Raw genomic sequence first — 22,050 nt, 5'->3', positions numbered from 1 at the left:
GCCTAAAATAGATGTTTGTTTATAGATTCGGGAAAAAATAAAACTACCTTCAGAACCTGTAACAATAAGCCAACAGACTTTTTAAACAAAATTTAAAAAAATAAAAATATACAAGCAGACAATATCTTTATTTTAAAATTAGGTGGGGGAAATCTGCAATCTAGACAAAAGGCGCAAAAAAATTATTAACACCACAAAAGTAAATGGAGTTCAACTCAAGACTCATCTTCGCAAGCCAACGTTCCGATACGATTACCCTATCTGTAGATATTCTTATCGTATCGGAACTTGGCTAGCAAAGACGACTCCGAACAATGCTATTTAAATATTCCGTTTCCCCTGTGTCCGAACACAGTAATATAGCCACTGGCAATTTCAGGCTAAATTCTACTAAATCAATTGTGCATCAATATTGAACATAATATACAATATTGCATGAGTTACGGTACTCTCAAAAAGTGTTTATGTCCAAATATCGAATCCAGTAAAATTCCTAGGGTCAGTAATCGAATCATAGTTTTCGTGCAACATAATGTAAGCATATTAATTGCTTATTTTTATCGTGTTCAACTTGTTGACAGCCCTTTTTGTTTCTGCGGTAACATAGAAAGCACCCTACATTTCTCCTTGTTCTGTCAAAATTATAGTCAGCAAAGAGCTGATGAGAACAGTGTTAAAGATTAGTGACATTTCCGACTAAAAATTAGATTTATGGGCTTTGAGAAAAGCGCAATGCAAATGAAAAACCACACGAATCGAATTAATTAAACAAATTGTGAATGATCTCTCTCTCTCTCTCTCTCTCTCTCTCTCTCTCTCAATATTAGGTTTTGCTACACTGTTGTTATGTTGAAATATTTTGAAATATTTGCATAAAATTGGGAGAGGGCTAATTAAGTTCTTAAAATATGCGCCGAATCCCATCATTGCGACAAGAAAGTATGTTTCAAATGATCTCTGGTGCCTGCTGAATCGTCTGTGAAAAATCATTTTAACCAATGAAGCAATAATACAAATATTAAAAACTCTCAACTTGAGCCAGAATTTTTTTTAGATGTTTTGTGAAAATGATACCACTTTGGTTCAACCTCCAGATTTGAGGTCAGATGGGAAGAATAGAGTCCCTACGATAAATTAACGTCTGGTACTACATTAATGTTTCTGGCCATATAATTACAAAAACACAAGGTTTTCCTCGCGTAACGTTATTCATAATTCGCGTATCAATAAAATTAGTTTGCTAATTATATTGCAGGGGTTTCTAATTCAGTTAGAGGCCTCTCTAAAGGAATAGAGAGGTCTGGATTGAATTGAATATATGTAAAAACGGCCACACATTCATTTCTGAAACTGACCAGTCTATATAAAAAAGTTAAAAACACAGCTGCTCGGATCATACTTAGAGTACCACGATCAGAGCACACATCCCCGCTGCTTTGTACCCTACACTGGCTATCCATTCGATCCAGAATCAAACACAAAATTTGTTCTCTGTGCTACATTTCACTGTCGGACTCCAGTTAAACATACCTATCTGACCTCACCCATGTGTACACACCAGCAAGATATGTACGCTCCTCTTCTGATAAACGTATACTCATTATTCCCACTATGAAAACGAAGTCATATGGACAGCGTTCTTTTGCATACCAGGGCCCAGCAACGTAGAATGAATTGCCCACGGAACTTAGACACAAAGACACAGTGATCACATTCAAGAGGGCTCTCAAAACTCACTTATTTCGACTGCAAGAACAAACTTAAAGACCTAATAATGTTTCCTACCTGAAATATTCTCAGCATGTTTTTTTTTATTTTTTAATGTTTTTCTAATTTCGTGTTGTTTGTTTTTTTTTGTAATAATATGATTATGTTTCTTATCTTATAGGTGTTGTCTAATGTTGTAAAGCGCTTAGAGCTTCTAAAGATTAGGCGCTATACAAAGTCGTCATTATTATTATCATTATTAAATCTAAAATAGTAAATAAAATAAAATACCCTCAACTTCTTAGAGCATAGTGACATTTCAAAGCTGAAAAACTCATATTTCTGAAACAAAATTAGCTTCGACTTCCTGGACCAAGAGGATATTTCTGAGCTGGACCAGTCATTTCTTAAAGAGAAAATATCATCTATGTCGTTGTCCATAGAGAAATTAGTACATAAAGTCTTAAATTGCGGTCTATGACAACTGATAATTTTATGTTCTAGTGCAGATTTGATAGAAACTCGGCCAGCATTATCCCAGGAGAAGGAAAAGATTTGATGTGACATTAAAACAATATTTACAACCTAGTACATTACGGCTTAAGGTAAATTATGTTACACATAATTGGGTATACCACCACACAGATCTCGCTTGACAAAACAGAGATACGGATGAATTATTTTTCTTTCTTCAATATAGTTCCATCAACTTAAACTAACTGATTTTAGTGTTCTGGCGTGATCGATAACCACCATCATCATTTATTGCACACACAATCTACACAACATCTGACTTAATGTGCTGTTTTATAAATGCAAGTGCTTTGGGAAAGCAAAATGACAATAAAAGACATAAATTAACCGTTTGATGAAATGGAAAGCAAGCGCACGCGCGCGCGTGTGTGTGTGATTTGGACTTTTAAGGTAGCCTTAACAATTTTTCAGTCATATCGCTACGATGTCTGCGGTGTGGTAATTTATAGTGATGTCCAGCACTGGGGAATCATGCCGCTGACACGCAGCATGATGTTCCACCCAGTCACATTATCTTGACACCAGGCCAACCAGTCCTAATAATAACCTCTTAATGCTGAGCGCCAAGCGAGGCAGCTGTTAATACCATTTTGTAAGTCTTTAGTATGAATCGGCCAGGGATCGAACCCACGACTTCCCGCATCCGAGGCGTAATCTCTAACCACTAGGCCACCGGATCGGTTGAAAAGGGAAGAGATGCAGCGCTTATAATTGATGATTACCATAGAAGAATTCAAAGCAGAAGATTTATACCTATGATAAAAAGAGTATTCAATGCCAAGCAGGAATTTTTTAGGGCCTCTGTAAATGCTATAGAAGTCGAGAATAAAAATAGAATCTATAAAATATGACGTGGAAACATATGAAAAATAGATAGAAGAGGTACAAATTATACATCAGTGTATATGCATATGCTTGCGTGTAAACAGTGCCTGTATGCCACTGGTAATACACATACATGTTAAATTATTCCATTCTCTTGCATGCGTGAAGATCCACGAACTGTTGTTGTATAAAGAGTTGGCTTACCTGAACATGCACGATTGTCTCTGTGTTGTCAATACCATCTTTTGGTGGGGCGTGATTATTATAACCACGGATACGTTAAAAGACAGCATTTTCCTTCTGAGTTAAGAGTACGCATGACAAAGAGCTTGTTCAGATTCATGTGAAACGCAAAGAACAATTTACACCCGTTATCACGTCAACGTGTAACGATTGGTATATGAATACTATAAAAAGCTGATTAGTGTAAGGACGTTCAAATGGTCAGTCATTCGTCAACACGTACCTGCCACTTTTCAGATTTAGGGTGGCATGCCTTCTACCTACAATGTGGTAATGATACAAAGAATTCTATAGAACGATATACAGAAAATGGTTAAAAGCTTATAGGTAAACAAAATTCTTTTACAAGAAGGATCGCCTCAAGACGAAAATCCAATATGACGTGTGCTGTGTGGTGACGTAACGACTGATTGTCTTCTTTATGCTTTACCACCAGTCAATATTTTGTCAAAAAGAAAGACATTGTTTAAATGAGGGGAGGGGTGGAAGAGAAGAAAAAAAAGGAAATAAAGAAGCAGCCGGGATAAACAAAAGGTGGAAGAAAAGAAAAAAATCATTACCTCATGTTACTATGACCTTACGGGTCAACCACAACGAAAGCAGAGAATTCTAACAATGAGCGGACGAAGAGAAGTTGTACCATGACGACCTATAGTTAATTTACGACCAAACAGGAACCACGGGGATACGCGAACTATTCGAAAATAGACCGGCTGCTCGACAACACATTGAAGACTACTAGGTGGTGTGGGAGGAAGAAAGGGGGTCAGAGCAACAAAGCACGGAGGAGGAAAGCCACAAGCACCAACAGGTACGGGGTAGAAATGTATGCTGAATGCCTGGTAATCCTAGCCACAATATGAAACAGGCTGATTCAGTGCCATCATTTGATAGGACAGGAATACATCGACCATGACGACGATTCAGTTAACTATATTGTCGCGGACAAAATAGACCCCGGAGAACCAAAAGACCGAGTGCGACAATTTGTTGCCCCAGATAATCTTAATAGCGTCTTCATCATAGATTAACCTCCATAGAGCCCTTATAAGAGCTAAACAGAATTCAAACCATTGCCTGAGAGTATCCACAATGGTATTGGAAACCCAATTCTATTTAAACTAACTAAAATAGTAAATACGATCCATTCGCCCACCGTTCTAAAATGGGTACTCAACCACACACAATAATGGGCCACACAGACTTGGTATTGATTTAAAACTGGTGAGTGTGGGTCTAATTACAATATGTGACTTTCACACAATTGGTTGAAGAAAACAATCCAGTTAGATAAATGAACATAATTTGGTCAATAGTAAATCTATGTTCCGCAAACGTTTGGGAACTCCAGCTGGATTTATCCTCCTTTTCTGCATCCAGACATGTAAATCAAGTAGCATGCCGTACATGCATTAACATTCAAAGTCAGTTAAAGTGCGCCATTTGCACACGAAAAACGGCTGAAGATTTTCGGCTTTGAAAACAAGACAAATGTATTTATTTTGAAAGAACTATATTTGAACAATTAGAAAACACAAAAGGTAGCTCTTGAATAACAAATTCACACCAAGAAAAACATGAATATACATGTGGGGGTATTTTGGATGGTGAATTACGTTTCTTCTTACTACTGTAATCATATCAAATCTATTTTATCGTAAAAAGAACCACAATTGCGTATAAAACACATTTATATGATAGATATATGATTGATTTACCAAATAAAACATTTAAGAAACAATACACTAACCAACTCTAAAACATATCGGTCAACTCATTTATACTTAAACAATAAAAAGGAAAATAGACGCTTTTAAGAAAAAGTGGCTATTTTTCAATGTTGATACCCTTTTATTTTAAAGTCTAAAGACCATTTAATTAAATCTGTGCATTTGTTAACCATTTAAGATAATACTTAACAATTAATATGACTTGAAACTTTACCAAACAGATATTTATTAGACTTTACAGAAGTAGTACTATTTGTAACGTAGTTCACAAAAGTCCATAAAATATATATCCTTGTTATTTATGTTTAAACTGGAACCATTGTAGAAAAAAAGAACTTTTGGGTTATGATTATTTTTTGTTACAATGATTTGCAATATCTTTGCAACTATATTAACACATAAAACATAAAATCTTTTAAAATGTTACATTAAATTCCCAACGCGAAGAAATATTCAAAAATCCCAAGTTTCACAAATGAAATTGTGCTGTTCACAACGGTTTGAACAAAGATAAACAATGGGCTATGATCATTTTACACCATTAAATGTTTTGGAACAAATGATTGTGTACTCAATACTGTTATATTGCTTGTATAAAACACAAATGATGCTGTAACGTAATTCACTAACGTTTTACTGCACATGGTCGCTTCAGTATATATCCTGTTGCATGTTCATGATGTACAGTCAAAGTCTGTCAAATAGATTTCTGACCTTCTCAAGGTCTCGTCCTGAGAATTTAAACATATTGCGGGTCTTTCCTTGCTTTATCGGCTCATCCAATGAGCACAATACGTCGGAACTTGGTATCCAAATCTGATCTGGTTTCGCAGGCCATTTGAAAGAGTTTTTTCCAGCCACCATGAAATTAATATTATATTCCTGGTCGTCTTCGTCGTATTCTAAAACTTGTCCAACGTACCACCTGCTTTCATAAATCGCTGCTACGTATGTGTTGACTTGATAAAGTTCATCTGTGTTTATTTTATTGCATTCCATTAGTTCTGTAGCCTGCTGTTCACTTTCATCATGTCCTGTTGTTTGTTCAGCTTCTGAATTTTGGACTATGTTGGTTTCGCTCATCTGATGTACTGTCCATCCATCACATGCTGGTACTGGTTGACCGTCGACGAAACACTTATCACAAAAGCATGACGTATTCCTCACAGCAATGCTGCCTTCTCCAAGTGGAATAACTGCATGTACCTGTATAGTACCCTTCACTTGCTTTCCGACAAGATTCGAGAGTTCTTCATGGGCTTCTGTACATTGAGACTTTGGGACAAATATGTACTTAAGTGCGCTATTTTCCTGTGTTTTCCCCCATTGGAAAAAATCATCTGCTGACTGAATTATTGCCGAGTGTCTTTTGACGGCCATATCAGCTAGTCGTTTGGCAGTACCCCCGACCCCGTCACAGGGGCCTTTCCCGTGTCCAGCTTCAAAGTATAACCAGGAAGCTTTAATACCGGGAAAGATCGTATCATGATGTGCTACTATAGAAAAAATCTGCTTGTTTCTATACTGTGACGTAGGCGAGTCCGTCATATAGTGAACCATTTCAACATTCTGTAATACAGCTTTCACTTCTTTTACAACATGCTTCATGATTGCAAAGACTGTCGATGAAGTGTGAGACAACTCATCAGATACTACTACTAGTGATTTATGCTTTACCTTTACCTCATCTTCTTTATCCTTGGTATAAATTACAACTGGATGCAACGTGACAGCATTCTTATCAAAATATGCTGACTGGATTTCTTCCGCAAACCCGCAAGTATAATTTTCTGCGAAATCCATGTGACATATGGCAGGTGCTGTCGGCAGTATGTCTTTCAAACGTCTTGACTGACCGTATTGTTCTTTGACTCTGTGAATATGTTTCCTAAATTCTGTCAGTTCTGATCTCAAAAGTGCAACAAAGTCTGTCTTACTTTTCTCCACTGATACTATTTGCATTCTTTTAAAGAACTTTCCGTTTTTCTCAACGTCTACCCTCTTCCATTCTGAAAACTTGATCTTTTCTTTGCTGATACTTTCTATTCCTTCGACGATTTCTTCGTCTGACCTTTGCTCAACGTAAACATCTGGATTTTCGGAGGTCGGAATGCCCAAACTTTTAAGTGCCTTTAACTTTAAAACCATGTTTTGGTGTCGTTGACATAAACATGTCTTTCTGTTGCTAAATTTGACAACGCTAATATGTTTAGGTCTCATTCTTCTAAATGTTGTCAAGCTTATCTTTGTGTCGCTGTTTTCCGCTAAAAACTTTCTGTGCAAGTTATAAATATAATCATTCAATGTTCTTTTCTGTTGGTGTTCGTCTCCTCTATTGGCATCTTTCTTCCCTGGCAGACATGTGCTGTTATCATCCCTCTCCATAAACAGCCTAACTCTTGTCCTCACTGATTGTCGTTCAGCATTAAGTCGCTGTTTTTTAATGCTCTTTCCTACCCTTGCTTTAAGCAACTGTTTTCTATGTACTCCAAGACTTCGGCTAATCTGCCTGCCCATTCTGTATCAGCGAATAAGTTTACCACATATAACTCCCAATGTTGTTCTTATTTTAGCTTTTCCTTTCAATCTCTGTGCTGCCTCTTCAGTGTCTCCAACTAAACAATTTTGAAAAAGGAGTTTTTGTCGTACTTTCTTTCTTGATCTTGGAGTCATATTGAGTTGATTTACTTCCGTAATAGCTCGACTTTTCGGTGTGGTAGTACTAGGAACACCTGTTTCAGTGTCAGTACTTGGTTGTGGAGTTCTAATTGTATCTACACGTGATGAAGATTTATTGAGTTTTCTATTCAATCGTTGTACTTTCTTTCTAAGTGTAGCATTTCTTGTGTTTAGTGTCTTAACTTTCATGTCTAAAGTCTTTATCTTCTTGTTTGCTCTTGATAGAGATTTATTTGTTCTCCTTTTACGCTTCTTTTCGTTGAAATTCATTTTGACAAAAAAAGGCTGTCCAGGGGTTGATGTGCTTGGTACTTCCCTATCTGTTGTTGAGTCACATGGTCCAGGTTCTTCGTTAGATCTCATTTCTGTTTCGTTCTGATCTTGCTGGCGGTGCTGTGTGCTTTTTTTCCCTTGACGATGTTTTCGCATGCATTGTCGTATCTTCTTCCGTCTTTTAGACAATGATCGATCAGAAAGTTCTGTTGTTGGTACATAATATCGTTTCACTCTTTGTACCTCCCTTTTTAGGTATTCTTCGCCTTCTTTTTCCTTTTTCCTCTCTCTGTATCTTTTTTGCCGTTCAGCATTGCTCATTCTAGTCATCTCCTGAAAGCAGTTAACGAAATATGCAAATCATTAGATGTTGGTGAATTACGTTACACAATAGTGAATTACGTTACACTAAACTGTGTGCCTTCACGTGACGTAAATACAAATGGAATCAATATTCCATGTTCACAGTTCTTCGGTATATTATATATTTTGTCGTTTTATAATGATTTTCGCTGACAATTGATGTTATATACTAAGTGTTCTTCTTGTTAAATAAATGTGTACTTACGAGTGATGGTAATGTTTACACCAGAAAATGTTTTAAATGTCTCCCGCTTGGCAACTTCCGTTTTTCAATAAACGCCCGTATGTTATGCGGTGTCAGAAAATAATGTTTCCAGGTAATTTGTTCCTAGGAAATAGTTTTAAACCATGTTTACTGAATATACCGTAACGTAATTCACCGCAACGTAATTCACGGACATAAGCATTTTCAAATATATGAGAAATGTTACAACAGCTAAAAGCAATGTTTATATGGCAATTATGGTTAACATAAGTGTGTTTATAACTCACAGTGTTTGACGCATATACCATATACTTATTATGAGGTAGGTACCGTAACGTAATTCACAATTAAATGCAAAAAATTAAAAATTGAAATCAAAGACTGGTTTTTAGGACAAAATTATTCCTACACCTTTAAATCATGATTTATAAATATTTCGAAGCATTAATGTACATATTTGTTCTGGTACCATTACTGTATTAATCAAATATGTTTGCAATACGGCTATCATAAAATTGTAACGTAATTCACAGCATTTTATGGGACACAAATAATTTGTTGTTTTTTTTAAATTCCAAATATACTGACATAAAAACAGAGTGTTTTTATCAAAATTCAGACAATTCTCTATCATAGAAGACTTATTTCACTTATTTATTTCGCTACAAATTTTCTTGCCATGTAAATAAATTTAGTACCCCAAATTTGTGACACAATGGTTTTTACTGTGTAGGCTTCAAAATGAGTCCGTGTTGACCAATAAATGAGTCAAACAGAATGTTATTGTTATTTTTTCAACTCGTTATTGCCTAGGGGTTAACTTAAAAGTCAAATTCCCATCAAAAATATACTATTGGTCATCAAAAAAACGTCTGTGACCCCGATATTTGTAATCGGCGCACTTTAACTGACTTTGAATGTAAACCGTCAAACGGTCAATTCCAACTCGACGAACAATTAGTTTACCGTGTACACTACTAAAATAATCTCCGATGTGCGTGCCTAGAGGCAGAACGGGTATGAACTCGTCGAGTGGTGGCTCATGTTTTCCGTTCGACGAATAATTAACCAGTCGTAAAAGACCAAATTAGTTGTTCAACGACTTTAATTCATCATTGACTGATTGACAATCTTGTTAACCCGTACTTGAATCTACAAACGTTTGCTTTAAAAATTCTTAAAAACTTGTGGATACGGTGAAAGGTGACAATCTGTATATATTCGGCAAATAAAATTACAGTTTCAACCTTGGACCAATTGGACCCTCTAGGGACGCTGAGGCGCCTCTGCCACCGTTTTCCTCCTTTTTTCCGTCCGGATCTGCGTAAAACGCAGACCCAATCGATACCGACCGATCATTCCATGGAACCCCAGTTAACAAGACTCCACTTCCAAAATTAACAGCACCGCCTCCAGCTTTAAACCTTGAAACTTGGACACAATCTCAGGTGCCACCAACAGTGTGTACAAGTCAACAGGGACCAAGGCAAGGGTGGGTGGGTGGGAGGATGAGAAGGAAAAAGTATGAAATGAAAAGAAAGAAAAAAAACACACGAAGTAGCCAAAGGACAAGATGCCATAAGGAAATATCCCAACCAACCACGAGTACCAGCTACGCCACAGCATTTGAGCCAAAATCATCAAAGCACGCCGACTGCATCGCCGGAGAGAGAGAGAGAGAGAGAGGTGAAAAAGAAACCAAATCAAAAGCAGCCGCCAACCCCTGCTCCCAAACAATTTGTGGCGAGGTACCTTGTTGGCGACCAGGATGTGACATGATGGTTGGTGAGCTAACAGAAGATCGAGAAGCAGCAAACTACCAAATAGAAGACTTCCGGACGGTCTCGGTAGCTTCAAAGACATTGAAATTTGAGACACGGCTCGACAGATTCATTAAATCCACCTCATATAGCCAGCGTGGAACATTAGATCACTAGGGGGGAAATATAGCGGATGCCCAATCCCTCTAGCGACGCTGGTCCTACCAACGAGGCGGACGAAGAGAATCACACAAGATTTCGCCCTAACGCATGACTGTTTGGCCACCGATGAACAACCTAGTAATTGCTGACTTGATCAATCCAGACAGGGAAGAATTAGACACAGGTTTATGTCACTTGAAGCCGTTCTTTGTCCCGTCTACAGAGGTTACCCTTTAGCCCTTTTAAGGGCTCAAAGAATTGATTAAAATGCCTACGGGTTTTCAAAACCACTTTCGACAATAACTCATTTACTATACAAGCACGATCCCTTCGTCCACCTTTCGAAAAGGCTTCTTAAATATTAACTAATTAAGATCACAAAAATAATGGTTCATATTGACATATAATTCTTTTGTTTTTATTCTGGAAATATGCATGTAAATTCTTTTAAAAAGTTCAAAGTTACAATCAGTTTTTGGTACCCATATTTCGTTCACAACGATGGTTACAATAAAGCTTACTTGAAATTTAGCATTTGGTCAAATTGAATTTAAACCATTTGTCTTTATTTTATGAACTGAATGATAACTAGTATCAGTTGGTCCAGGAAATCTGTACTTCTAAACACTATACGTCCTTATAACCTATATAATCCATTCATTAAAAAGTTTTGTTGATTATATTCAACATTTAAAAAAAATTAACTTTTTGTCCGTTTCGATAGGATTATCACCTGAAGAAAGATTAATAAAGAATATAATTATCCTCGTTAAAAAATCAGTAAAGTACGAAGTTATACTTTTCCTTCTTAATGTTAAAAATATAACGTCTTTGCTAAACATTATCCTGGCTATTCAGTAAATTGTATCATGTTAAGAAGAAGAATTTTTTCGTCATTTCATCATAATACTCTGTGTCCTTTACTGTTCTATCTTACTGCGCTAAGGGATCCTATGGTTTATAACATTCCTTTCTATTATATTTTAGGAATTTCTCAAATCACGTACCGTCATAAGATGAAACATTTACTTCCTTTTCGTATTGACAGAAGGAATAAGACGCAAAGACTGGCAAAGATACAAAATTTTATTCTAGATAAATAAATACACAAGAATTTGAAACGTTTGCTCTGTCTGTGTGCTTATCTTTTTAGTTAAAAAAATCTATATAAGTCAATTAACATAACGACCTTACAAGGACAAAGACGTTTTAAACTTGTAATAATGAAAAATATTTACTGTTGATGGAATATGGATGGAAAGTGCGACTTTAATCAGATTCGTACGTGTCAACACGTTAACAATTTCAAATGGTAGAACAGACATGCTATCGTAAAACTCGATTAACAATTAACAACGCGGGTCAAGGACAGTTTAAAATTGTTGATTATGCATTGTATAATTAATCTATCTGGGATTATGCTATTTTCAATATATTTTCTATTGCAGAATAAACGACTGTTGAAAGAAACGCACACAGAATAAAAAAAAATTGAAAAGGCAGTTGAAAATAGAACTTACATCCACATTACTACTATACAAATCATGGACGAAAACGATGAGTTCGTTTGGGGTCGATTTGGTTAGGCCGAGTTCGTTAATGGACCGACTCTGCTATGGTCCGAATGGTCCCTTAATCTTCTTCACTACCCTCACGTGGAACTGGCTAGTCTCAAAATTTAATGATAACACTTCCTTGCCTAAAAAAACCGTATATTTCAAGTTTTGGTACGTGTAGACTGGTTATTAAATATATGGTTTCTTGTCTATTTCAAATAATATATTAGAGCAAAACAGTCTATAATCTTTAGACTGGTTATTCTACGTTTGTTTCATATTTGGTTAAATAAATGTGAGGCGTTATTGCAACTTAGTCTGTACGACCTCTATCGGCCATTTCTCAAGGGTTAGTAGTCAGGTATGAAAGTAGAGGAAAGACGAAACGATAAATAGTTATAAGTATTCAGTGCAAAAAGTGTTCATAAAATATCAGTTACCTTACGCAAGAACACATAAATGATTGCATGTAACGTATTTTGGAATTTCTTTTATAATAGGGTGGTACAACCTAGGGTGACCGTGTTGCTGTGAACAGCTTTGCACTTTTGAAGGTTTGATCAACGCTAGGGGACATACACCCATCACAAAAAGCCGATGTCCTTTGTTAAAAAAAAAAAAAAAATCCGAACATGGTTATTATTATGAAAGGCAGATGCGCATACAGTACACTCCTGACAGCTCAACCGTTACGAAGGTGCATCACGGGCTATGGCTAAGCCGGAAAGGCATTTTTGATAGGGGTTGGGGTTGAGGGCAAATCTCATCTCTTTGATGCCAGTTACTGGACCAGATAGAGAAAGTGATAAAGAGTAGAAGTCATTTAACCGAATAGCCTTTATGCTCATGTTTCATAAATATCACTACTAAACTGACAATTTTAAAATTCAGATTGCCAAACCATTTCGACCAGATTTGCAGACACGGCACAAAAAATGTCTAGGTGTCACAAAAGTTCAGAAATCACGCAAGGAAAAGGTAACAAAAGATTAAAATAGTGCATAAATCTTTAATTTTAAATGTCCTTTAAGTCATGGACCTTTGATTCAGATTTTTTCCAGTATTAACAGTCCATTTCTCATAATCTGGACTAGTTCAAGTTCCCTCAGCTATTCCCACCACATTTGTGATGTTTGGACATTTATCAGCCTGCATGCCCATGACATGAAAAGGTCTCATAGTTGTGTGATATCAACAATATATCTCTTTCCATGTTGTACACAAATTTGAAAATATTAAATGAAAGACATATAAGGTACAAGTAGAGGACACAATTCTCAATGTATTTATTTCAAACATAACAACCAGAAACCTGTTGTTGTCGCAGCAACCTGGACAAAGCCAGATTCATCAAGTAGAGAGCACGTGTCAGTGAGGTAGTCACGTGATGCAACAAAGCCATCATTGACATTCTTGATGAATCTGACTTAACCCAAAGTATGTCATTACTAAAACTTTTGCTAATTTTCAGTTTCTCATTTTGTTGTCAACTATGAAGAACATGTTTTTCTTTTTGCCAGGTGATGCATTTGGTAATGCAATGAGATTTTATTTCTTTTGAAAACTGGCACTGTATTTGATATGTTCATAAACTTCTCATTATCTAAAACCTGACTGTGAGGCCTGTCAATAGGACTTTGCCAGAGCTGTCAACTATTGATGCTGATTCATTAATTGTAACAGAAACATCGTCCCAGCTGACCTTGTTTTTCTTTATTGATTCCAATTCAGGGCCATTGGTGTAATCTTTGCAGAGAAGGCGGGCATATCTGTTGGACAAATTGATGTTGGTTCAAGCATTTTTCTTGAATGATGCTGAGGAGCAATCGCGAAATTTCAGGGTCTTCCAGTCATTATCAGATTGACACTTAGGCATGGATGTTTCCATGCTAACATCATGTAATTAAAGGGATAGTGACTGATATGAGAGGTCTCACTAGGATTTTAACACTAAGAGTCCAGGACTCCTATTTTGTTAAAATAAAATCAAGACAACTATAAAATTATCGATGTTTAGTAGTTGGTCCTAAAATATAAATCAGTTAACAATTTCTGATAAAAGAATAACCCATTTTTTTTTAAAGAGTCTCAAAAATGATAGCAAAAATAAATGCATATCAGAGGTCTTGCTAGGATTTTAAAACTAGGAGTCCAGGACTTCCATTTTGGTAAAAATAGGAGTCCCACCATACAAGTTTGCAGTCCCTTCTTTCCTACAGAATCAACACAGATGTGAATGTATCTATTTTTAGATGGATAGGTTTTCGTAATGTAATCACTCACTTTACTATAGTTTCATTAAAACAGTGTATTGACAGGATTGCAGATTTATGGTTTATTTATTTGTCTACTTGTAGTAATTTTAGGCAATGGTTAAATAGTATCTGATTTGCTGTTTTTTCCCGTATTTTCGCAAAAACGTGTCAAGTCAGAAAACAGCTTAGACCTTAAAGTGCATCTCGCAAATTCCACAACATAGCTTTGTCCAGACATGATTTTTCTCCATTTTAAAGCGGAATTCCGCTTTTCTCTTGACTTGAATCCAATTTTTCTTGATATAGTCTGATTTTTTCTATTATGTCCGAGCCGTTTTTTTTTGTTTTTTTTTTTAACAGTCTGTTCGGGCCCAATTTGCAAGGACCCTTGTAACGTGTTTGCTCCATATATTGGTTCAGCCACGACTCTCGTAAAGAGTATTCTGATTGCTCAAAAGTTTAAATTCATCCAATGATTCTTCATGTAAATGAATCTGATGGCAATGGAAAGAAGAAGCGTGCTTACAAAAAATGGCATCCCGAGTTGTTGCGAGAGACCATGACACAAGAAGTTTAGATAAAGGTTTAAAAAATGTATGGAAATTGGCTGGAGCGAAAAGTCGACAGAAATTTAGTTGGTCAGTTTATAAGAAAACTGAACGCTCGAGGGCTGGCATTTTGTGACATCTGCAATAAAGATATAAATTACAGAAGTCGTGGTTGGAAGAGTCTGGAACAGATGTAGCCCTCTGTCAGAATATGTGCACTGCCTGTCACCAACACAAGCTGGAGCTTGAAAGGAAAAAGGCTTTCGTTGAGAAGGAAAAGAAATGATTGCACATTGAGCCAACAAAATCATTGGTGAGAAAAAGGAAGGCTAAAGAAATCTTTGATAAAGCCACAAAAAGAGCTTGACTAGCATATCAACAGGTTTTGTCCAGTGGACAAAAGACAAGTGAATATATGGGATTATTTGTATATAGGTGATGTACTTGGGTGTTTATTTTACAGATTTGTTATGAAAAGAAAGAAGTGTAATATGTTGGCAGCAAAAAATGCCTAATTATTGACTTAATTACGATGTGAACACTGACATGCCCATGAAATAACTTAAGCACCAATAGTATTGGAGAACAAATTCATGTGACAATAAATATTTTGAAATTGTTCAAGTTGAAATTTTTTGGAAAGTTTGTTAGTTTTTCAAATGATTATTTTGTTAATATATTATGATCATAAGTTGCACTAGGAGCAGCTTTTCTTGAGTGTAAAATGCATTTTTGGCTGCCCCTCGAAACCTCGTTGGGAGAGGACCACCAACCCCAACTCCCCTTTCAAATTTTCAGCTTTTTTTATGGAAGACCAAAATCATGTCTGAATGTCCCTAATGTTTCTGACCTACATAATTTGCATTTTAAAGTTTAATCTTTAATAAAATAATGCCAAGGCTTTGGTTTCAATGATTTGCATATTTTTCTGAATATATTTGCCCGATGATTTACGAAAACAGACAATCTAATAAACTTGTATATCCCAGACTTAGCGAAGTCCACCATTATTTCCCGTTAGGCCTACTGGTTCACTTAAAGTTTCAAACTAATTTTATGACGAAATAGTGTACAAGACACAGTTAATATATATCCAGATCACCAATTCTGATCTTAAAACACGTGTTTGTATGTTTTATCATCCAAGGATATCATGCAGGAAATTGATAGTTGCTACCTTACTCAGAAAAGGGTTAATGCTCATTCAGCTTCAAAACATATGTTTGTAAATGGGCAAGTGTTTGTTTGTCAACGTAATTGATAACTAGGCCTAGCTACTGATGTCTTGATGAATAAATTTGGCTACAACATGAGAACTAACCGGGCTAAGGCGAGGGGTATTTATTTGATTCAAAAGACATACCTAACTTGATTAATACAAAGAGGCCAGCTTTTAATTCAATGCAACAATACAACAAATACTTCTGGACTAAAGTTATCAAAACACAGTCAGCACTTAGATTCTCAGAGAAATGCCCGCGGAAATAACTATTATGGTAGATTGACTCATTTCACGTTTAATTACAAGAGGACACATTGCATTTATGATGATTACACTTAAAAGGAACTAAAAGATAAAACTAGAAGACAAATTTCAGTTGATAAAATTTTTTATTTAATTTGTATTCATTAAATTACTGCCTCCACTCGACATAAGTGACATTTTCATTGATTAAAATTCTTTACATATTGTTAAATGCAGTGTACTATGAATGTCGTTTGGAAAGAAAATGTGAAGAAATTATATGACCAATTTTTGAATTTGATATTTCTTAGTGTTGAATAAAATTTCCAGGTTCCATCTACCTTTTTCGACATTACGAGTGATACATAAAAGTTGCCTTTACCAATTTTGGGGGTATTTTCTGGTTTAAAAAAATGAGATCCACACCTGACCCCGCATTATAAATGGGTTCGTGAGTTATCAAGGTGCTAGTTATCGAGGGAGTGTTGTATCAGGTAACTGACAAGTGCTTTTTTTCAGTATGTTTTTGGATACTATTTACAGGCATCATATTTATCCAAATTATGACTTCAAATTTTCAAACAATTACAAGAATTTTACTTGTGCACCTGGTTCATTTAAATAATGAACAGTGGGTCTCACTAGTTCATACCAATCAAAAATTTAAGGTCGTTTACGATATATGGGGTCTGAAATGTCCTTATTTCTTCTAGAAAATTCAGCCATGTATCATTTTCATTCTCCCCTGCTGTGGGCCATCCATACCAGGATTTGAATTCCATGTTCTTAAGTAATCAAAAAAAGTCTTCCTGTATGTGTATGCTACTTTGGAACTAAATGCATCTGCTTTTGCAGAAGATTTCATCATCTCTTTACATTACTATTCATAGACATTGTTCATGTGTTCTAGATTGATGCTGCAGGTAATCAGAATCATCAGGACATTTCTGTCAGCCAATGATGTTGATTGTTTTGTACTTCTTTAGGGTGCATTTTGAGTTAGTCAGTTAAAAATCAACCATAATATCTTTTTAATGCATTTTATAGGGTCTTTTTATGCACCCTCTGGTGCCAGACTGCACAAATTGGCTTTAGTTCATTGTTAGTGATATTTTGAACCAACTTTCTGCATTGTCAGCTGCTACTGAAAAATATTCTTCCTGGACTATCTGGGAAATTACGATCAAGATTTGTTTTACTGCCAATGTGGGTATGTGAGAAAGTTTGCCAGTTGCTTCCTGGGGGTCAGTGGTTCTAGACAGGTTTTTCCTGGGTTCTTCCTCCACCAGTCATAATGGCCGCCATGTATAGCCTATCCTGTGCTGAAAAATGGCATGAAGCCCATAACTGCCACAACTAATAGACTTTTTTCCCCATTTTTAAGAAACTACTATTCAGATTTATTAAACAGTGTCATGATACCAGTTTTTGATCAGTTATGCCTCTCCCTTGATAGCTTACATACAGTTACTAAACTTTGTGGATGACTTCCACTTGGGCAAAGGAGCAACCACATTGATTTTGGTTTAAAATGGTTAAATGTCAATGTAATATGCTGCAAGAAGAAATATGGTTTCCACACAATAACTCTAGGTCTCCACCATCTACACTGATGAGATTTTTGTGGATGTCATGCATTTGGGGTTAGGGAAAACCTTTTGATTTTTTGGGAGTCAAGTTGTTGGAGAGAATAAAAATGATTTCCAATTAATAGCATTTGTTCAACATCATATACCAGGTCTCGCGCTTTAAATGGCTTGAATTTGGGTTCAGGAAAAAGCCGATGAATTCTGAGGTCAGTAAAAGTTAGTGTGAGTGGATGAAGAACTTTGTGAATGACTTACATTTGGAGTAAGGAAGAAGGCTGTTGATTTTAGGTTCAAATGGACAAATGTCAAGGTCACTGAAAGAAGAAAAATTGTTTGTGGACAAATTTTAGTTGCCTATGTAAGGAACTACTAAACAAAGGGTTGGTGTGTGAAGTACTAGTCACTATCAATTTTCTTCCTCTTTCAGAAAGATGAGTCAGCTGTTAAGACTAATAGCTCGAACTGCGGTGCAGCAAAGAGGATTTTGCTGCAGTGCCGCACTTAGCAAACAGGTTGCCGTTGAGGGGGTTGGTGGAAAGGATGTAGTTGTTGAAGGAGCTGGTGTTTATGAACATAAAATTGGTAACTTTTGTATTTGAGATAATATAAATATGGATGCGAATTCCCACATGTGAAAGTGTGATTAAAATAACTTAAAAAAGTAAATCCTTGTAGAAAGTGTTGTAAAAGATTTACTGACACTGTCAATCCAGACATGATTGCCATTTTGTAGAATCAATAATCTACACTTGCACCATGAAGATGATACACATATCTGATCATTGGATTATGAAATAATGCTTGTTAAATGCTTGAAAGCTGCTTCAATAACAGAAACAGCTGAGTGAGAATCTGTAAACACACAAGTGCACAAGCTTGTATCATAAGTTTGGGAACTCCACTAGAGAGATAGTAGGCATTGTAATGTATCCTTATAAATGTCATGGCACTTTTGAGACAGTACATCCATTAGTTTTACTGATGATGGGTGAGAAAAATACTGAATACTGATTTTGTTAAATAAAACCTAAACAAATTAGGATGCAGTTACCTCTGATTACTCAGAAGGTAAACACATGAATTATTTTTTTCATCTCTTTTGTGATTTCATTACTTTTTGTGATTGTAGCATGTTTGATGGGTATAAAAGGTATTTGAAAAGGATATTAAAAAAAAACAAAAAAAGGACATGGTGTTTTAATTTTGTGTATGTTAGTAATATGTGTTGGGGTTGGTGGTAAATCAGCATCTCAACTAACAGCAAAGTTTTTAACAAAATGGGTTTGGAATGATTTGTTGGAGTGAGAGAGACAGAGGGAGGGAGACAAAAAGAGGGTTTTCTCTAAAAGGCTCATAAGCAGCATAGCTTCTTTTCTTATGATGCAAATAAATGAACTAATATTTTCTACACAGCCATTGCAGAGTCACAAAAAAGAATGTTATATAATGTAAAGATCTAAATGCATCTATATGAGAGATGGAGAGAAGCTAATTGGTTGGGTATTGATTTTGCTTTTTTATTTATTTGATTGGTTACATAATGTGAAGATTACAAGATTATTAGGTATTATCCAGTTTTTATAAACTGCTTGTCAAACAGATTTGTGCAATGTTCTGAAACTTGCAAACCTAATTGGCAATTTTGTAAATATATTGTGCTTAGTAGAAAAATTGAGCTTCTGTTTGCTTTAAACCTGTTTGGTCTAGTAGTCATTTAAATTAATTTTTGTTGCTCAACTTAACCAAGATAAAATTGCCTGGTTTCTAATGTGTACATGTATTGAATTCCAGCATAGAGCATCAGTAATCCACATTGTAGTCTTTCTCAAGTGACCTCACCTGTACTCTGATATTGGAAACTTGCAAAGTGAAATGGCTTATGGGAAAATTCATTATTTCTCTAGCACTTTTCAGGCTAGAATTGTGGAACTCTCTTGGTACCACATCTTACAGTAAAATAGGCTCATCATGCCCTATATTTTACCTTTACTGGCTTGGTTAGGATTTTGCATTTAATAAGCACATGCATTTTTGGCATGCTGTATGCATGCATGTGTTGTATGTCAACATAGAATCATTCAAATAATAGAATAAAATAGAGACAGACAAACATATTTAATTATATTGTTATAAAGGATATACAATATATCAATCGTTAAAATATTATATTTTTTTACAATTTTGTACATTGCATTGGCATTAAGGCCATTAGGATACAAAATATCTTACTTATGAATCCATTAAGTTTCTTGTACGAGTCTGTTCATGTCACCATGCACAGTATCTGTTGGCATGAACGAAAAATCGAGTAAAGAGATTATTGGTATTAAAGTGTGTTGAAATATTAGAGGAAAACTGATTATCTCTATAACAGATTTTTTTATATAAGAGCGATGATTATTCATTCTCTTAGAAACTTGGTGAAGTGTTTGTCCAACATACTGCATGCTACATATTTTACAGGTTATCAAATAAATCACAGCAGTTGATATGCAGTTAGTGTTTGTCTCTATTTTATTCTATTATTTTACTGATTCAGGTTTCATTAGAGACTCATTTATCTTTTAGATCCTGTCGTATATATAAAATTGTTACGATGAACATACCATTTATGACGCTACATAATGACTTATCTTAAAATAAAAGACATCATCCGTTTTCTTTCAATACATTTCATGCCTGAAGAAGCATAAATGCAAAACTAGTTGCACAGAATTTTCAGCATTTGTGTTTTTTAAAATGTGCACTTTGTTAAGTATGACACACTATTTTTCAGTATGTACATCTCACCTCTGTGCACAATTGTTTGAGTCTTGACTCGACTAATATGGGTACATGAGAAAGCTTGCCAGTAGCTTCCCATTGGTCCTGGTTCTTTTCAGGTTCTCCTCCACCAGTTATACTAGCTGCCATTTATATCCCTCAACAACAACACAAAAACCTCCATGCTTTGTATAAAGTTATCTCTGCAAATGAATAGGTATGAGTTTCCAGGAAAAAAGTTATCTTAATTGTTTTGCTTTTATTTTTAGTTCACAGCTCATTAAACTGAATGATTACTTTCAGGTAAACGTGAAATCGTTGGGTATGGCTATAATGGACTCCCCAACTACATGGATCGAGCTGACTTTCCATTTCCAGCCATCCGATTCAGGGAGGAAACACAAGAAATTAAAAAGCTAAGAGAAAAAGAGAAGGGAGATTGGAAAAAATTAACACTTGAAGAGAAAAAAGCTTGTAAGTTTGTTTCTATGCATTGCACTGAAATTCAGGTTATAATTTTCATTTTGATTACTGTACATGTTTGAGATGAAAAATATGGGACACTAAATTATTGAGAAATTTATGTTTAAACTGCTACATTGTGTTCTGAGACATTTTGTTCAAAGTAGAACATTTCAGATTGATGTGCAAGATGTTTCCATAGTCGTACAGACTCGTTTACACATTTTGATCGGATTAGGAACCCATCACATTTTTCCAACTATTAAACCATGAATGGAACTTGTTCAGAAATTAAAAAGCTGATTGTAACCAAGATATCGCTGTTAGGACCAAAGTTGCTGTGACCTGAAGTTGACAAAAATTGTATGGCTGTCTTGAAAATCTTACTCTCGCCACTAACCCTAACTGAATGGTATTGTTGACATGAAGTTTTCACCAAAAGACTTAAGATCATGTTGACTTGGTCACAAATGAAAATGGTGCCAATCAGACACCTCACTATGCCCACCATGGCAGCTGATCTGAAAATTGTTGACGACTATTAAAGATGGTTTTAACACAAAGAAGTTAAAAGGAGGAAAGAGTCTTATCGTAAATTCCTGGAAATTCCTTTCACCCACTTGAATGTCATTTCCTTTGGTATTGGTCTGCTAAGGGTTGTCTACATGTTACCTTAAGTTTGGATTAAAGTTGAGGTGCATCTGATAAACATTATCCATTGCCATGACATGAGCCATAAGAAACAATTACAGCTTTACTTTGGAGTAGTTGCCTCAAGATGTTTAGTACATGTGATTGTGTTACATCCATTTTACAGGTAGAACAAGCTTTGAACTGGTAGGGTGAACTTTAAGACATTGTTAATGAACAAGACCACTAACTGTACTGCTACTTATTAATATCAGTGTTTAAATTACTTGGCATACGAAAA

The 22,050-nt window shown here is 35.7% G+C and overlaps 2 protein-coding genes across 4 annotated transcripts in view; one reads left to right on the top strand and one right to left on the bottom strand.

Moving 5' to 3' along the window:
- Positions 1 to 4,935: 4,935 nt before the first annotated feature.
- On the bottom strand, positions 4,936 to 9,438 carry LOC149780848 (uncharacterized). The gene is made up of 2 exons (XM_089936237.1): positions 7,580 to 9,438; positions 4,936 to 7,549 (listed from the first exon to the last, which is right to left on the bottom strand). The coding sequence occupies exons 1-2, from the start codon at positions 8,319 to 8,321 to the stop codon at positions 5,727 to 5,729; spliced, it is 2,565 nt and encodes an 854-aa protein (XP_089792363.1). The 5' UTR covers positions 8,322 to 9,438; the 3' UTR covers positions 4,936 to 5,726.
- A 2,862-nt stretch (positions 9,439 to 12,300) lies between these two features.
- Positions 12,301 to 22,050, top strand: part of LOC149780847 (cytochrome c oxidase subunit 4 isoform 1, mitochondrial-like) — a 16,996-nt gene continuing 7,246 nt past the window's right edge. Inside the window, exons 1-3 of one of the 3 annotated variants that reach the window (XM_089937931.1) lie at positions 12,301 to 12,398; positions 18,322 to 18,476; positions 20,961 to 21,131. In XM_089937931.1, the coding sequence (XP_089794057.1) occupies positions 18,326 to 18,476; positions 20,961 to 21,131 (322 nt within the window). In that variant the 5' untranslated portion in view covers positions 12,301 to 12,398; positions 18,322 to 18,325. Of the gene's footprint in view, positions 12,399 to 12,928; positions 13,016 to 18,321; positions 18,477 to 20,960; positions 21,132 to 22,050 lie in introns of those variants that run through there. The other 2 variants (XM_089937933.1, XM_089937932.1) reach the window with 2 other exon arrangements.

Source organism: Sinohyriopsis cumingii, chromosome 16, assembly GCF_028554795.1.
Source record: "Sinohyriopsis cumingii isolate HCF-2022 chromosome 16, ASM2855479v2, whole genome shotgun sequence".
Classification (NCBI taxonomy): domain Eukaryota; kingdom Metazoa; phylum Mollusca; class Bivalvia; order Unionida; family Unionidae; genus Sinohyriopsis; species Sinohyriopsis cumingii.
The sequence above is the reverse complement of the archived record's forward strand: the minus strand, read 5'-3'. Positions and strand labels throughout refer to the sequence as shown.

Coding starts and splice junctions, on each gene's coding strand:
- LOC149780848 (XM_089936237.1), bottom strand. CDS start 8,321: ATGACTAGAATGAGCAATGCTGAACGGCAAAAAAGATACAGAGAGAGG. Junction 7,550..7,579: donor AACATTGGGAGTTATATGTG/GTAAACTTATTC, acceptor ACAGAATGGGCA/GGCAGATTAGCCGAAGTCTT.